At 48.4% G+C, this 14,322-nt stretch overlaps 1 protein-coding gene across 2 annotated transcripts in view; it reads left to right on the forward strand.

The window, feature by feature from the left end:
• Ksr2 (kinase suppressor of ras 2) overlaps positions 1-14,322 on the forward strand; it is a 369,325-nt gene that overhangs the window by 262,790 nt on the left and 92,213 nt on the right. For both annotated transcript variants that reach the window (XM_031337631.1, XM_031337630.1), the window contains exon 7: positions 1,251-1,334. In XM_031337631.1, coding sequence (XP_031193491.1) covers positions 1,251-1,334 — 84 coding nt within the window. The remainder of the gene's footprint in view (positions 1-1,250; positions 1,335-14,322) is intronic.

The following is a 14,322-nucleotide window of genomic DNA, read 5'->3' on the forward strand; positions in this document are numbered from 1 at the left end:
AAAAAAAAAAAAAAAACAAAAAACAAAAAAACAAAAACAAAACAAAACAAAACAAAACAAAAAACACAAGCAGCAATAGATTTCACTCTCTGTCATTAGAATTACCACAGCAGGAGCCAGACAGCAGAGAACACCAACCCAGGGGACAGGACAAGGCTGGAGAGGAGAGAGACAGCCGGCAGGCCCCTCATCCCTTCTCCCCTTCCTGTGCTGCTACCCAGTGTGTGGTTCTTTTGCCATTTCCTCTCACGAGCCACCCCAGGGTGCAGAATAGACCAGCTAAGCCTTGCTAACACCCAAAGGGGCGTAGCTAAGCCCAAGTCCAAAGCTGGAGAAGGAGCACAGGCCAGCCAGCATCTCCGCTCGCTCGCTCGCTCGCTTGCTGTGAATGTTACTGTTTGCTTAGCTGTAGTAGCTCCAGGCTGCTGATGGTTCCCTGTGTCTGGAGGTCTGACCCAGATCCCACAGAAGGGCCAGCAGAGGGAGGCAGGCTCCCCGCTCAAAGTTCCCTGTGTCTGAGTTATGTAACTGCGTCCAAGTATCCCCTCTGACACTCGGAGGAGGCGGTGGAGATTAGCCACAACTACTGCCAGCGGTGGCACAAATTGAAAAGTAAAATTAACTGTGACCTGGGAACCTTCAGTACTTTTGCTGCGTCCGGCCCCCACCTCTGTCTCCTAGCTCAAGGCAGAAAGCGCCCAGAGGAGTGATCTGTGAGTTAATCTAATGACTTCCAAACAGAATTGGTGACCGACTGTGATGTGTGGGGATTTCCACACTGTTTGCCGCAGGTGGCAGTGACTGGGGGGAGATGGACCGATGGTCCGGAAAGGCTTTTGTTTGTCAGGAGTGGGTATGGGGAATGCTCTGCTGTTACTGGATTTGGAGGGTCCATTGCTCTCTTATAGAACTGAGCGTGTCATGAGTAGACCAACCGAAGTATGTTTGTTGAGTGAATCACTGACTGTATCGGACACGCAAGGTAGTCACTGTCTCAGCCCAGTTCTTTGAGCATTACCTATGTCCCAGATGCTATGACACCTTCAGCACGCTGTCACAATGACCCCCACTTTACAGGCAAGGAAACTGAGGCTTCATGGTTTAAGCAACTTGATTAAACTTAGTTGCCACGTGTCTTGGAACAAACAATGCTGGAGTCCAGGTTTTATAGGCTTCCCATTCTAGGGGTACATGCTGCTGGATGTGTGGCCAATGCCTCATCTTGGACATTTCCTGTTTCTTTCTCACAGGTTTTCCACCAAGTACTGGATGTCTCAGACGTGCACGGTCTGCGGGAAAGGGATGCTTTTTGGCCTCAAGTGTAAAAACTGCAAGTGAGTGCTTTTCCTTAAAGGGATGTTTTACAATGCCAGATGACAGCATGGATGTGGGTGTGGTCCATCAAGTGTGAGTTCTTGACTTGGGAGAGATGGTCTTTTTGCTTTGTATTTCAGAAAGGTCCCAGGTGGAGAGCTGTGTGCTTGGGGTAGGGAGGATATCAAGGAGAACAGTTCTGAGGAAAGCTGGAGCTGAGAGGAGGTGGGGGAGGGGCTGGTACCATGTGTGGGGCGCGTAGGGCCTCTATTATGGTTTTGACCATGACATGTTTCCTGCAGTCTCACGTGATTGGATGCTTGGTTCCCAGCTGATGTTTTGGGAATTGGATGCTCCTTTTGAACATGGGGTCTAGCCGCAGACACTGGGCTATAGGAATAGACATGAATTGTCCTAGGCTGTCTCCCTTCCTACCCAGAACTCTCTGTTTCCTCACCGCTGCTATGGCAGAACCTCATGCTCCCACCACCAGGCTTTCCTACCATGGTGGACTATGTCCCCGAGCTATAGTTGTCCCAGGACTTCTGTCACAGCAGAAGCAACTAACACAATGTTACTGAAAAGTCATCAGCAAGCTTTTCTTCTAGTTGCTCTGGAGTAAATATTTTAAGCCCCATGGGCCTCCGGGACCTCAGTTTGTGTCCCTTACAAAACTGACTCCCACGTCTTAAAAGCAGCTGCAGACAATTCAGAAGTAGTTATGGCAGTGGGTTTTGTGCAATAAAGCCTTTTTATTTGCAAGGGTAGTGGGCAACATGGCTCCAGCCCTATGGTTTGCAGATCCCTTGGATAGTTGGCAAAGTTCTTTCTCCTCTATTCTTTCTCGTCGTGTGCCGTCTCTGAAGGTGTGTTATGATTTGCCCCATTTTAATATCTGTGAAAGTTGTGCCTCAGCGTGAAAAGGTCACAGCTGAGAGGGGAGAGGGAGGACTTGAACTCAGGCCCCTTAACTCTTGCTTCGTTCTTTCCATGGCTTCATGTTGGATGCTAATTCGGGTTGGGAGGTGGGACCACCCTGACCTTCACCTTTACTCCTTCCTTACCCCCATTCTGTCATGTCTGACAGAATGTTAGGAAAGAGGCAAGGGATGACACAGACACCAGCCATGGGTTCTGGAGACAGATTGAACCAGGTTCAAACCCTATACCTGCCACTTAGTTGTGTGAACATGGGAGAGTTATCTCACATTTCCGTCCCTCATGTGTCCCTCTGCATATATGTGTACACACACCATGTGTCCCTATGCATACATGTACATACATGTCATGTGTCCCTATGCATGCATATATACACATGTTATGTGTCCCTCTACATATATTTGTACACATGTATTCACTAGTTCCTCAGGTTCAACAATCACAAAACAATTTAACTGATAGAAGACACTCAGTAAGAGTCAGTCTCTCTCTCTCTCTCTCCCCCTCTCTCTCCCTCCCCCCACCCTCTCTCTCTTCAGGTGTCTTGTAAAATGCCTGTGGCTTCACCTGAGTAAGTCGGCCAGGATGAGCTTCCTGCTAGCCTGGTCTGTGGAGAGGATTAATTATTTCCAGCCCCCGGAGATCCTTTAGCTCCATGGTCTTAGGGCAGTTGGGACAGTAATTGCTATATATTAGCATTCTGAGCTGATGTCCTCTGTGGTTCCAGGCTCTCAGGTGGCCCCTTAGCTTTCTAACTCTGGGATGCACAGGAGCAGGTGCTTGGGTCTGGCTCAGAGGCTGCCTGGTCTCCCCAGTACACCTGGTGCCTTAGAGACTCATCTTGACTGTATCAACTCATGCTGTGTCCTGTGGAGGAAATGGCTTTCACATCCTCACACCTGCTGTGTAGAGGCTTTGAAGTCAAGTAATTAGGTGACAGGGACTCAGCCAGGAGTCATTGAGGCTGAACACTTCTCAAGCCTTTTCAATTTTCAGCACTAAAGGTGGGACCCGGAGGCAGCCTTTCTTCCCTGCCTTCTGTTCTAGGAGTAATGAGCAAAGCCTAAGACCCTGCTAAGGGTCTAGAGAGGGGGCTGTGGATGGGAGAGAGGGCCAGCCACACAGAGCTGAGGTGCTGGAAGCCACTAATACTAAGGTTGGGTTCCATCTCTACTTGAACTCCTAAGAGGCCCATAATCTTGGCCCTTTTCTCCTCTGAAGAGTATACGTGACGTTGGCGCCCACCACTGGACTACTGGAAGGAATCATTGAAATGTCCTCACCTTACACTGTTATCTAGGAACACTCCCCTTCCCTCTTGATGCCTTATGCAAAATAGCTCCTGGCACCATGTTCTAACATGGTGGGTCAGAACTCAGATCAACTCTGGTCGGATGGTACCCATGACTTTACCAATGTGCTCAACCCTTCAATAGAAACAACAGCTGCTGCAGCCAGTATGGTGTCCTGGCGTGCTTTGTCCAAACCCTATACCTTTGTCAGCTACAACTGACACAAGATCCAGATCCATGACATACCTGTGCATGTGCACTGAGGCTGTCAGTGGAAACTCATCAGGTGGAGAAAGTCTCCCAGGAAGCTCAAGTTAAGGTGAGAGGGTAGACATTTGTCTGCATGTATTTTTCAAGCATTGGGGAAAAAATGAGGACATACTGAATGGGCCCCTAGGAGGGCTGGATGAGGGACAGGAACAGGCAATATGCAGGATCTATAGTCAAGGACTTAGGACTCAGCAGAGAAGTGTGTCTGAGTGGAAGGAAGGACAGGGAAGACAGACACTGGGGAATAAACTTTGAGAGAGGTGGCCCTGAGAAGGAGGAGGCTGGAGGTCACTTCTTAAAGAAATGGGCAAGAGCATTTCATCACTGACCTGCTAATACTTGCCAGCTGGATCCTTAGCATCACAGGTTAAGAAACCCTCATCTATACTTCTATACTTCTTGGGACCAAAAGTGGTTTTAGGTTTGAGATGCGTTCTGACTTTGGAATGTCTGCATATATGAGGTGTTTGGGAGATGAGGGCCAAGTCTAAACCCAAAACCTGAACTTCATTTGCATAATTTTTTGGTGCACTCATATTTTAACTCTGAGGTCAGGTATGAATCATTCTCCCCCTGTGGTCTTGTGGGTGCTCAGAAAGTTTCAAGTCGGAAGCCATTCTGGATTTCAGATTTGGGGATTATGGGGTATTAAACATTAATATAATGTATTAAAGGGCTTTCTAGGCGCTGGAAGCAATGGCAGGGGATGAAATGCATAAAGTACCCAGGTTGGTGGGACATGCCTCTGACTCCTAATGCTACCTCATGTTTGTCATGTGATCAGTTCTGTGCCACCATTTCCTGTTCTCTAAAATGGCTTCGTGATATTCACCTCAGTAAAGGTTTACTATAGATCGTCAATTTGAGAGGATCTAGACTCTCCAGGAGTGTCTGAAATTTCCAGAGTAGATCAGTTGAGATGGAAAGCCCCACCCTACCTGTTGGATGCCTCATCCCATGGGCTGGGTCCTTGATGAAATCACAAGAAGAAAGTGAGCACTGGTGCTCATCTGTCTCCAATTCCTGACTATGGGGCCGGGTGGCAGCCACCTCATTCTCCTGCCTCCATGCCTTCCCACCACAATGGACCGTACCCTCGAAAAGTGAGCCAAAGTTAATCCTTCCTCCCCCAAGTTTGCTTTTGCTGGTGTTTTGTCACAGCAGTGAGAGAAGTCACTACTAGAACTGTTAAAAAAGAAAATGACGATATAATTGGCCTTCTAGAACACACGCTTTCCCCTTACCTGGCCCATTAGGAGCTCCAATTAGCAAAAACTGGCACCATTGCTGGCTTTACAAATTAATGTTGGGATAGCCCTCCACCCAGGAAGCCAGATATGTCTCTTTCGTGCCTACCCCCCCACCCCAGCTCTCCTCTTAAGTGCCCACTTCCTCCGGAATTATCATCAGCTGTCTTGTTGGGAGTCTGAATAGAGAGATTAATGAGCTAATAGGAAATTAAGGCTCAGAAAGCAATTTCCAGTTATCTAAATCGAGGCATTTCATCTAATCGGTTCAGGAGTGTGGAAGGGAGCTGCATGCAGAGAGGCCGGATGTCAGCACTATTCTGCATTGTCTCCTTAGTGCGGACTCAGCTGCCAGGGTCTGCTCTTGCCATGGGTTTCCCAGCTTTTGGTTGTCTATGTACCATCCCACTCAGAGCTCCTTCCATGAGGGTCCGAAGCCCTGAGGTCTCATTATTGGAAACCTTTCTAGCTTCTCTTCCCTTTCTGTCTCTTTCTCTCTGTCTGTCTGTCTATCTGTCTGCTCGCTCTCTCTCTCTCTCTCTCTCTCTCTCTCTCTCTCTCCTTCTCTCAATGTAGCTCAGACCAGCCTACAACTCAGCTAGATAGCCCAGGCTGGCCTCAAACTTATGATCATCCTCCTGCCTCAGGCTCCTCATTGCTAGGATTACAGATGTGTGCCACCACATCTGGCTTCATCCAATTTCTTGTAGACAAACAGCAATTTACAAAAGAGCATTTTGAGCAGCTTACATGGTAGAAAAAGAAAATTGGAGCTAAGATGCGTTTTTCTTTCTGTCTGGGCTACTACTGTTGTGATAAAGATAAGGCTGGGATTAGAGTGATGGCTCAGTGGTGCTTGATGCTCTTTCAGAGGACCTGGGTTCAAGCTTCAGCATCCCCATCAGGCTGCTCACAACTGCCTGTAACTCCAGATCTAATGCCCTCTTGTGGCCTCTGAATGACCTGCACTCATGTACATATTACACATGCACTTAAAAGTAATTTTTATAAAGAAGGAGACATTACCCCAAGCCACCAATAGATCATAACATTTAAACTAACCCTGTATGTCTTAGCTGCCTCAACCTCTCTTTCACACCAGGCTTTATAACTTGCACCAGGCACCTAGTCCTTGGTGGTGTGGTGATTCTGTGTGACTCCCACTCCTAGGAGTGACAATAGAAAAAGTCTGTACGCGTTGCCAGATCGAGAGGCACCTTTGTCTCTGGTTTAGAAAAATGGGTTTGCAGAATAAATGAACCACTCCCAACCAAAGGGCTTGCCGCCTACACTATCCAGGTTCAGCATGTCAGCCGCCAGTCACTTGCCCAACACTACCACAGATGCATGACCAAACCTTCATGCTCTGGTGATAATATCCCCACCTTAAGGTTTAGGATGGTTGATGGGAGTTTCCAGGCTCATAATTACAGAATGATTATAGCTGCTAGTGCCTTGCTTACTTAGCCTGGGACTTTCCCCATTCTAGCCAAAGTCCCAAGTGCTTGAACAGACTCCATGGTCGGCCCCGAGTTAGACACCTTGCCACAGAGGCAGGTTGGTGCTAGCCAAAGCATTGATGGACGTGTTCCTGTTAAGGTTATTGCCAGCCTCCATAAGTGTGAACCCCCTGATCAATTCTCTAGTAACGGGGCAGAAGCTTCACGAGATGCCTGCCTTGGCTAAGGCAGTGTTCCACATTTCCTGGGCTCTTTGGATGCCCACCCTGTCCGAGACCCTGTGTGCATGGTAGAACAGGCCAACTCTGCAGTCTTTCCACATTAGTGGTCACTCATTTGCACTTAGATGGGACTCCTACCCCTTTTACAGTTTGACTGCATTACAGGATCCGCTCACTGCGTTTTCAATCGCCACATTCCCTGTACATCTTGCTTGCAAAGTGCTTGGTTTACAAAATAGCTTTAGCCACAGGTGATAGGGAATGGAAAGTGAAGGTAGCTGAGTTGGCGTGGGAGCCCATTGCTCCACCCTTACCAAACCGGGGGCCCATGGGTGCAGCTGCTGCAGCTGCTGTGGAGTTCCTGGAGGCCTAGGAGGCTGTCCACCAGGCAGGATGTTGGCAGGATGTAATTACAGCATATGTTTTGGAGATTGCCCGCTTGAAGCCTGAACTTGCTTTTCCATGAATAGAAACACTTTACTTCTTGCAAAAACCATCCTTGGAATTAACCATCTCTTATGTGCAATAGTTTTTATTATTGTAAGAAAAAAAATGAATCCTACTATAGTTGTACATAAGAAAGAGATTCATGTAAGTGGGAATTGAGGGGGCGGTCATGGTGATGATGATGATGATGATGATGATGATGATGATGATGATGATGATGACGACGATGCTGGTGCTGGTAATGATGATATTAGGCACTGAAGCCTCATCTCCTTGCAGGCATTTTGCTAAATACTTTAAAAGCATGCTCCCATTTCATCCAAGTAACAAACCTGAAAGGCGGGCAGAGACTACTATCACCCCATGTTACAGATGAGGAGACAGAGGCCTCAGAAGTCTCTCACAGTGGGCATATCTGTCACTCAAACACAAATGCCTTTAATTCAACTCCTTGGACACTTAACCATTCTGTGGGGACCAAGAGCTGTCCACAGTGTAACTGCTGTCTCCTATTCCGTTTCCCTTGAAGTATGCAGGGCAGAGTATAATGCTAGACCAAAACTTTCCTCTCCATCTTTCTGGGGTGCCACTCTCCCCTCAAGTCATCTTTCCTGGATGTGGAAGATGACCAATGGACCTTTGGGTTGTGATACTGGGGAGCCAGTGCGTGTCTGGGGTCATTGTCTTGTCTGTCTGGAGGCAAGCAGGCTTGACAGTTTCAGGACCAAAAGTTATGTTCTGGTGAGGCCAAGTTGTTGAAGCATAGAGAATACGAGGGAGGAAGGACAGAAGGAAGGAAGAGAGGGAAGGAGGGAAAGAGGGAGGGAGGGAGGTGGACAGACCCTCCAAAGCCACACAGGGAGCCTGAATTGGGTTCTGCAATAAGGGGAGCCCTTGGAGGGTTTGGAGGATCGTGGCACTCTGAGAATGATACCTGGGAAGCCTCGAGTCAGAGATCCCGCTGATGTCAAGTGGGAGTCGATCCAAGAAGTGTCTGGCTTGGAATAGCAGCCAGGAAGAGATGTTTCCTTCTACCTGCATCCCTTTCAAGAAGCCCTCTTAGAAAGGTGACTTAATATGCAAAAAAGAAAAAGATTAACAATGTGGTTTAACCTTACTTGGGCAGACAGGAAGGAGAACGGGGAAGACTTCTCCCACATCTGGGCTCTTCCGCTCTGCCCTGAGGCTCAGATGGGAAGAACCAGGGTTAACACACAGAGAAATAGCCGATGAGGCTGAGAGGATTAGGGGACGCTGAGAGGATAGCCCTTCAATGGATGGTGGGTGGGGGACCCCAACTGAGCTCTGCTCCGTGCTCCCCAGTTATAGAGCATTGTCTTCCCAGCTGGAAATGGACATCTTTCCCCCAATCAGATCACCCCATCCTTGTCTTTGGAAGAGCAGCTAGTATGCCAGTCAATCAATCAGATGACTTGCTACAAAGTAGGCTTCTGTGGCCCCCTAGGAGTGTGTGTGTGGGTCGAGGACTTGTCTCAGCATCTGAGGTAAGTAGAGTGCCTTTGCCTAAGAGGATCCCCAGGTAGGATTTGGACCTTCTAACAGAAAATGGGGTCAGGAGAGATTCTGACCCAACTTGGATTCTAATCCCGACCCCATTGCTTCCTGATTGTGCTAATGTAGTCAAGTCAGTGACCTAGTTTGAACCTTGGTGTCTTCTGCAGTAAGGTGAAGAGAGTCACACCTTCTGCCTCTTGAGGTCTCAGAGATAAGGCACCAAGGGTGGATACTTGACACAGAGTAGGTCTTCAAGAAAGCCATAGCCACTCTCCTGTTTACTATGGGAGCAACCATGATTATTGATCCTTTGCTCGGGAAACTTTTTCAGACTAGAGAGATGGGCTGGCTAGAGTACCAACATGAACATGGGATCAGGAGTGACATGGGTTTTCCTAGGCCAGGGCATGACCCGGGCTCTCTTTATGCATGCTGGTAATAGACCCCGGTTGTCCAAGCTCCAACCTGTTCAATGCAGCTGACAATGGCTGCCTTCCCTCTATGCCCAACTCACTGGGTCACCTTACTGGCATGACCAAGCTTGCCTCTTAAATGACCAGTTTGCCATGGGATCTGAGTTTGTCTCTGATTGTAGAAATGGGAACCAGAACAAGACGTGATATTTAATGGGGTTCTAAATGTTGACTTCGTTGTGTTTCTTCAACCCTGAATACTTGATGTATTTAGTCTGGGAGAGGTGTCCCTTTTACTAGACGGAAGGAGAAGGGTGGGAGGGTCTAGCTAACTCAGCAGGGGCTAAGAAGAGGGTGGACCTCAAACTCAGATGCAGAATGGGAGGTGCCTTGTGTTTTTGAATGACAAGTCAAGGAGATCCCCAGATACCAGGGAAAGGTCCTAGGTGTAGAGAAGTCACCCAGGGGCTGATGAGATGGCTTAGACAGTAAAGTGTTCCCCACAAAACAAGAGTACTTAGATTGATCCCCAAAACCAGGTGCAAAAAAGCCAGATGTGGTGGTTGAGGTGTGGGGTTGAGGTATGGTGGTCCAGGTGTGGTAGTTCAGGTGTGGTGGCCCAGGTGTGGTAGCCCAGGTGTGGTGGCCCAGGTGTGGTAGCCCAGGTGTGGTGGCCCAGGTGTGGTAGCCCAGGTGTGGTAGCCCAGGTGTGGTGGCCCAGGTGTGGTGGCCCAGGTGTGGTGGCCCAGGTGTGGTGGCTCAGGTGTGGAAGTCCAGGTGTGGTGGTCCAGATGTGGTGGTCCAGGTAGAGTGGACCAGATGTGGTGGTTGATCTGTGGTGGTTGAGGTGTAGTGGTCCAGGTGTGATGGTTGAAGGTGTGGTGATTCCAGTACTGGAGAGGTGGAGACTGGCCTTGCTGGCCAGGCAGCCTAGATCACAGTAAGCCCCACTTCACAGTAAGACACCCTGTCTCACAGAACCAGTTGAATGGCTCTTGAAGAATGGTATCCAAGGTTGACCTCTAAACTCCAAGTGTACACCCATGAGTGAGATCATCTACCACAACACCCACCTACACATACATGTGAACATACACACACATGTACTCACATACATACATATGTGAACACACACAGAGATAGAAAGACAGAGACAGACAGAGAGACAGACAGAGAGTCAGAGATTTGGGCTTTATCGTCAAGCTAACCTGAACAGGCATCAGCTCTCTGCCTTAACTATGTGATCAAAGGGACACGAATGGCCACAATGCCTGAGCAGGGCCACACAGGCTCCAGGAAGGCCATGCATCTCTGCAAACATACTGCAAGCCAGGCATCTCGGAGAGGAATCATGTAAAACTTCCTCTGAAGATGGCTGCCTTGTAATTCCAAGCCTTAATAGGATAAGCTTCAGTTCTGAGGAAAAGTTACTTATGTAGAACATATTTTCCCAAGGGAGCTGCTGGCTAAATGATTTTGGTCTTCATCAGAAGACCAAATCGACGTCAGCCCAGTCATGAGACTACCTGGGCAGCCAAGGTAGGCAAATGGCTATTTCTATGCTTGCCTGGGCTGCACAGTGAGTTTCAAACCAGTCCTGGCAATTTAGTGAGACTCTGTTTAAAAATATAAAGGAGCAGGAAGCAGCAGGCTGGGAGCCTTGCGAATGATGGAGTGCTTGCCTGGCAGCACAAGGTCCTAGATTCAGTCCCCAAGATGAGGGAGATGACATGAATATGTCTCCAGTGTTCCCCACTGTGGTCCTCTTCCCCATCTTAGTGATGGGCCCCCTGGAGCCTCTGATGCTGGGCAGACGTTACAGAGATGGCGGAAGAGAAGAAAAGAAGGTTGAGTAGACAGGCAGGTGTGGGTGAAATGTTGATAATTTGGGAGAGTTATTATTATTTTTTTTTTTACCAAAAATGTGAAGAAAAGCTAACCTGGTTCCTATTTCTGATAAATTATGTCCCTCTTATACCTAGGGTCTCCCTCACAATTCCTTCTCTCGTCTCTAACAGGGTTGTGGTCTCCAAGGACCTTGCCACCTTGTGAGAAAATCTGGTCTTTTCTCTTTGTCTGATCATGGCCCAGGGCAGACCTGTGAGGCTGATGGGAGCCTACAGACCAGCGCAGAGCTGCCTGAGAAGCAGGTCCCAGAGCAGGGACAGGCAGAACTCCCTGGGAGAAGGGCAGGGCAAGTTCAAACAGTTCAGTTGGCCAGTCTTGGTAGTTTCTGGGGCAGTTGCTGGGCCCAGCAAAGTGCCCTGTTTGTCTTACATCCTTCTGTTCACCCTGAGTTAGTGTTTCAGAATCCACTTGTCTCCTACCGAGAGCAGGAACGTTTAAAAAACCTGGGTCTAGGACACAATAGATACTTGGTTTTTGAGGTGGTTTGTTTTTATACTTTTTTGAGATAGGGTCTTGGTATGAAATCTGAGTTAGCTTGGGTTTCACAATCCTCCTATGCCAGCCTCCCAAATACTGTGAATACAGGTGAACCCTGCCAGGCTCAGCCAGACTCAGGACCAGTTAAGTAAGCACCAACACTTAGCTCAGTGCTTGTATGTAATCTGTTTACCCTCAGCAATCATGTTGCAATATACAGATACGGATAGAGCCATTTCAAAGTCAGGAAGACTGAGGCCCAAGAAGATAGCAGAAAGGTGGGGGTCCTTGGATGGGTTCCTACCATGTCTGTGCTGGGCACTGGGACAGCATTGGGGAGGGCATAAGAAGAAGAAAGAAAAATCCCTTCCTTACAGGTCTTATTGTCTGGGGAGGGGTGTATATCAAAGCAACCAAACCCAACTGGGTGACTTCAGTATGAACACCTTGCCCCTCACCCCACTGTTCAAAAAATGCCTCTCATAAGTATTAGCAACTGGGACATGGAGCTTGTTTTATGGGCTCACCAATGGAAAGGACCTTATTCCTTTTTGAAGCTCCTACTGACATTAACTAAACTGCTACATATGTGTCCTGAGCACCTACTATGTCCCATACTATGTACCTACTGTGTACCACATCACCGTGACACATGTTTAAGTAATGTCACTAAACGTGGGGTAACCCAGGCATGGCTCTCTGCTCAGATCACTAGACGCCAGGCAGGAAGATGGACAGACAGGTTAGTAGTGTGTCTTGTGATTGGCTATGACTAGGGAAGGCAAGGTGTGGCTTTCCAATTGGAGGGGAGTCAGGGAGGGTTCCTGGGAGGAAGCTGTGGTGAAGCTGATCTGGGAAGGCGCTAGCAGCGCTGTGTCAGGAGAATCCGGGAGCAACCGGGATGCTCAGGGTACCTAGAGAGATGATGAGCTGCGCTACAATGAGTGGATGCTTGGTGGAGTGGGAGCTTTGGCTACAGCTATGGGATCAAGGGGCAGGAGGAAAGAGAGTAAGCAAATTCCCCGAGTAAGAGACTGACTTTTTATCCTGAGAGCAAGGATGGACAAAGGCAGGGCGTCTAGACAGAATTCTGGGTATGCCGCAGGTGTGTCACTAGAAGGAGCCGCAGTGGGCTTATAGATGGAGGGAATGCTGGGTAAGCCACAGTAGGAGGAACTATGGTGGGCATATAGACAGAGGGAATGCTGGGTACACTACAGATACGTCAGTAGAAGGAGCCATAGTCCCCCTTTGTCTCTCATCTGCTTCCCTATGTCTACTTCCTATAGCTGAGTCCCTACTTTATGTGTACCAGGGTTTCTTGCAAAATTACCAAAACAAATCCCTCACCATTTCTAGTAGGCTAATTGCTCTGAATGCCCCAGCCTGAGCCTTCTGGTCTTACTCTGGCTCCCTGGGACCTCTCATTTGAGCCAGTGTTTCTGGAAACTTCTAGGGAGGCTCTCAGCACAGGAGACTGACCATTCTATCCCTGTGCTACAACAGCCCAGCGGGGACCAGCTTGACAGCCTGAGATTGCCTAAAGGAAGACTCCACATAATGGATTGGGGGCTGGGGGGGCACTGGTATGTGACTCATACCTCTAAACAGCATGAGGACACCTTAAGACTCTTCTCTCCATGAGAGAATGAGGGAGGGGAAGGGAAAACTCGTGATCTTTTAGAGGTGTGCATGTACTCCCCACCCCGTCCTCAGACCCCAAAAGAGCAGAATCTCACAACCCAAAAAAAGGCTCACTGGTACTGCTCAGTTCAGAAATGATGCATAAAGGGAGGCTGGCAGGTAGGTTACAGGGGCAGTGGGTCAGAGGTGAACCCAGGTTCTCACATTCTGCTCTGCGTGGGAAGCAGAAAGGCAGGCAAGAGAGTCTGTGGCCCTACTATGTGGCCAGCCCTTGCCCTTGCAAACTAGCTAGTTAAGTGTATGGTTTTGAATCACAGAGACCTGTGTTTTGACAACCAATCTAACTTCTGTGATATTCTGTGCCTTGTATTTACTCCTGGACCTCAGTTTTCTTGTCTGTAGCATGGGGATGATGATAGAGGACTCTGCAAATAATATCCAAAATACAGGGTGAGGGACAGAGGGCTGGAAGAATAGAGGGACAGACAGATGAGGGAAGGGATGGAGGGATGAGGGGTAGAGGGGTAAGGATGGAGGGATAGAGAGGCAGAAAGATAGGGGGCAGAGGAATGGAGGAACAGGCAGATGGGTTGGAGGGATAGAGGAATGGATGGAAGGAATGAGAGTGAATTTTGCGGGTCTGCCATTCTGACCCTCAAAGCAACAAGAGCTGACATTCAGGGGCTGTAATAGCTTCGTTTAATCCAACTTGATTGGATTTGGAATCGGACACACCTCTGGATGTATCTCTGCAGACCTTTCCAGAAAGGTTTAACTGGGGCAGGAAGATCCCCTTGGAACATAGATGGTACCATCCCATGGGCTGGGGTACTGAATACAACCAGGAAAGCAAGCTGAGCCCTGGCACTCACCTCTCTCCATGGATAACTGTGGATGACATATGGCAACCTAACCTTCTCAGTTTCCTGCTGCCACGGCTTCCTCAGTATGACAGAACATGCCCTCAGATTGGGGCCCGCATAAACTTTCCCTTCTTAAGCTGCCCGAGTCAGTATTTCATCTAGAAAGCAGAAATGAGAATAATAGCTATTTCTTATAGATGTAAGATTCAAAGGAAATAGTATATGGAAAATGTGTAGTATAGTGACTGGTGAATGAGTCTTTGAGTACTTGGTAATGATGAGAAAGGTTGGGGAGTTGCTTTTGATGATGAT

Source organism: Mastomys coucha, unplaced genomic scaffold (assembly GCF_008632895.1).
Source record: "Mastomys coucha isolate ucsf_1 unplaced genomic scaffold, UCSF_Mcou_1 pScaffold22, whole genome shotgun sequence".
NCBI classification, from domain to species: Eukaryota; Metazoa; Chordata; class Mammalia; order Rodentia; family Muridae; genus Mastomys; species Mastomys coucha.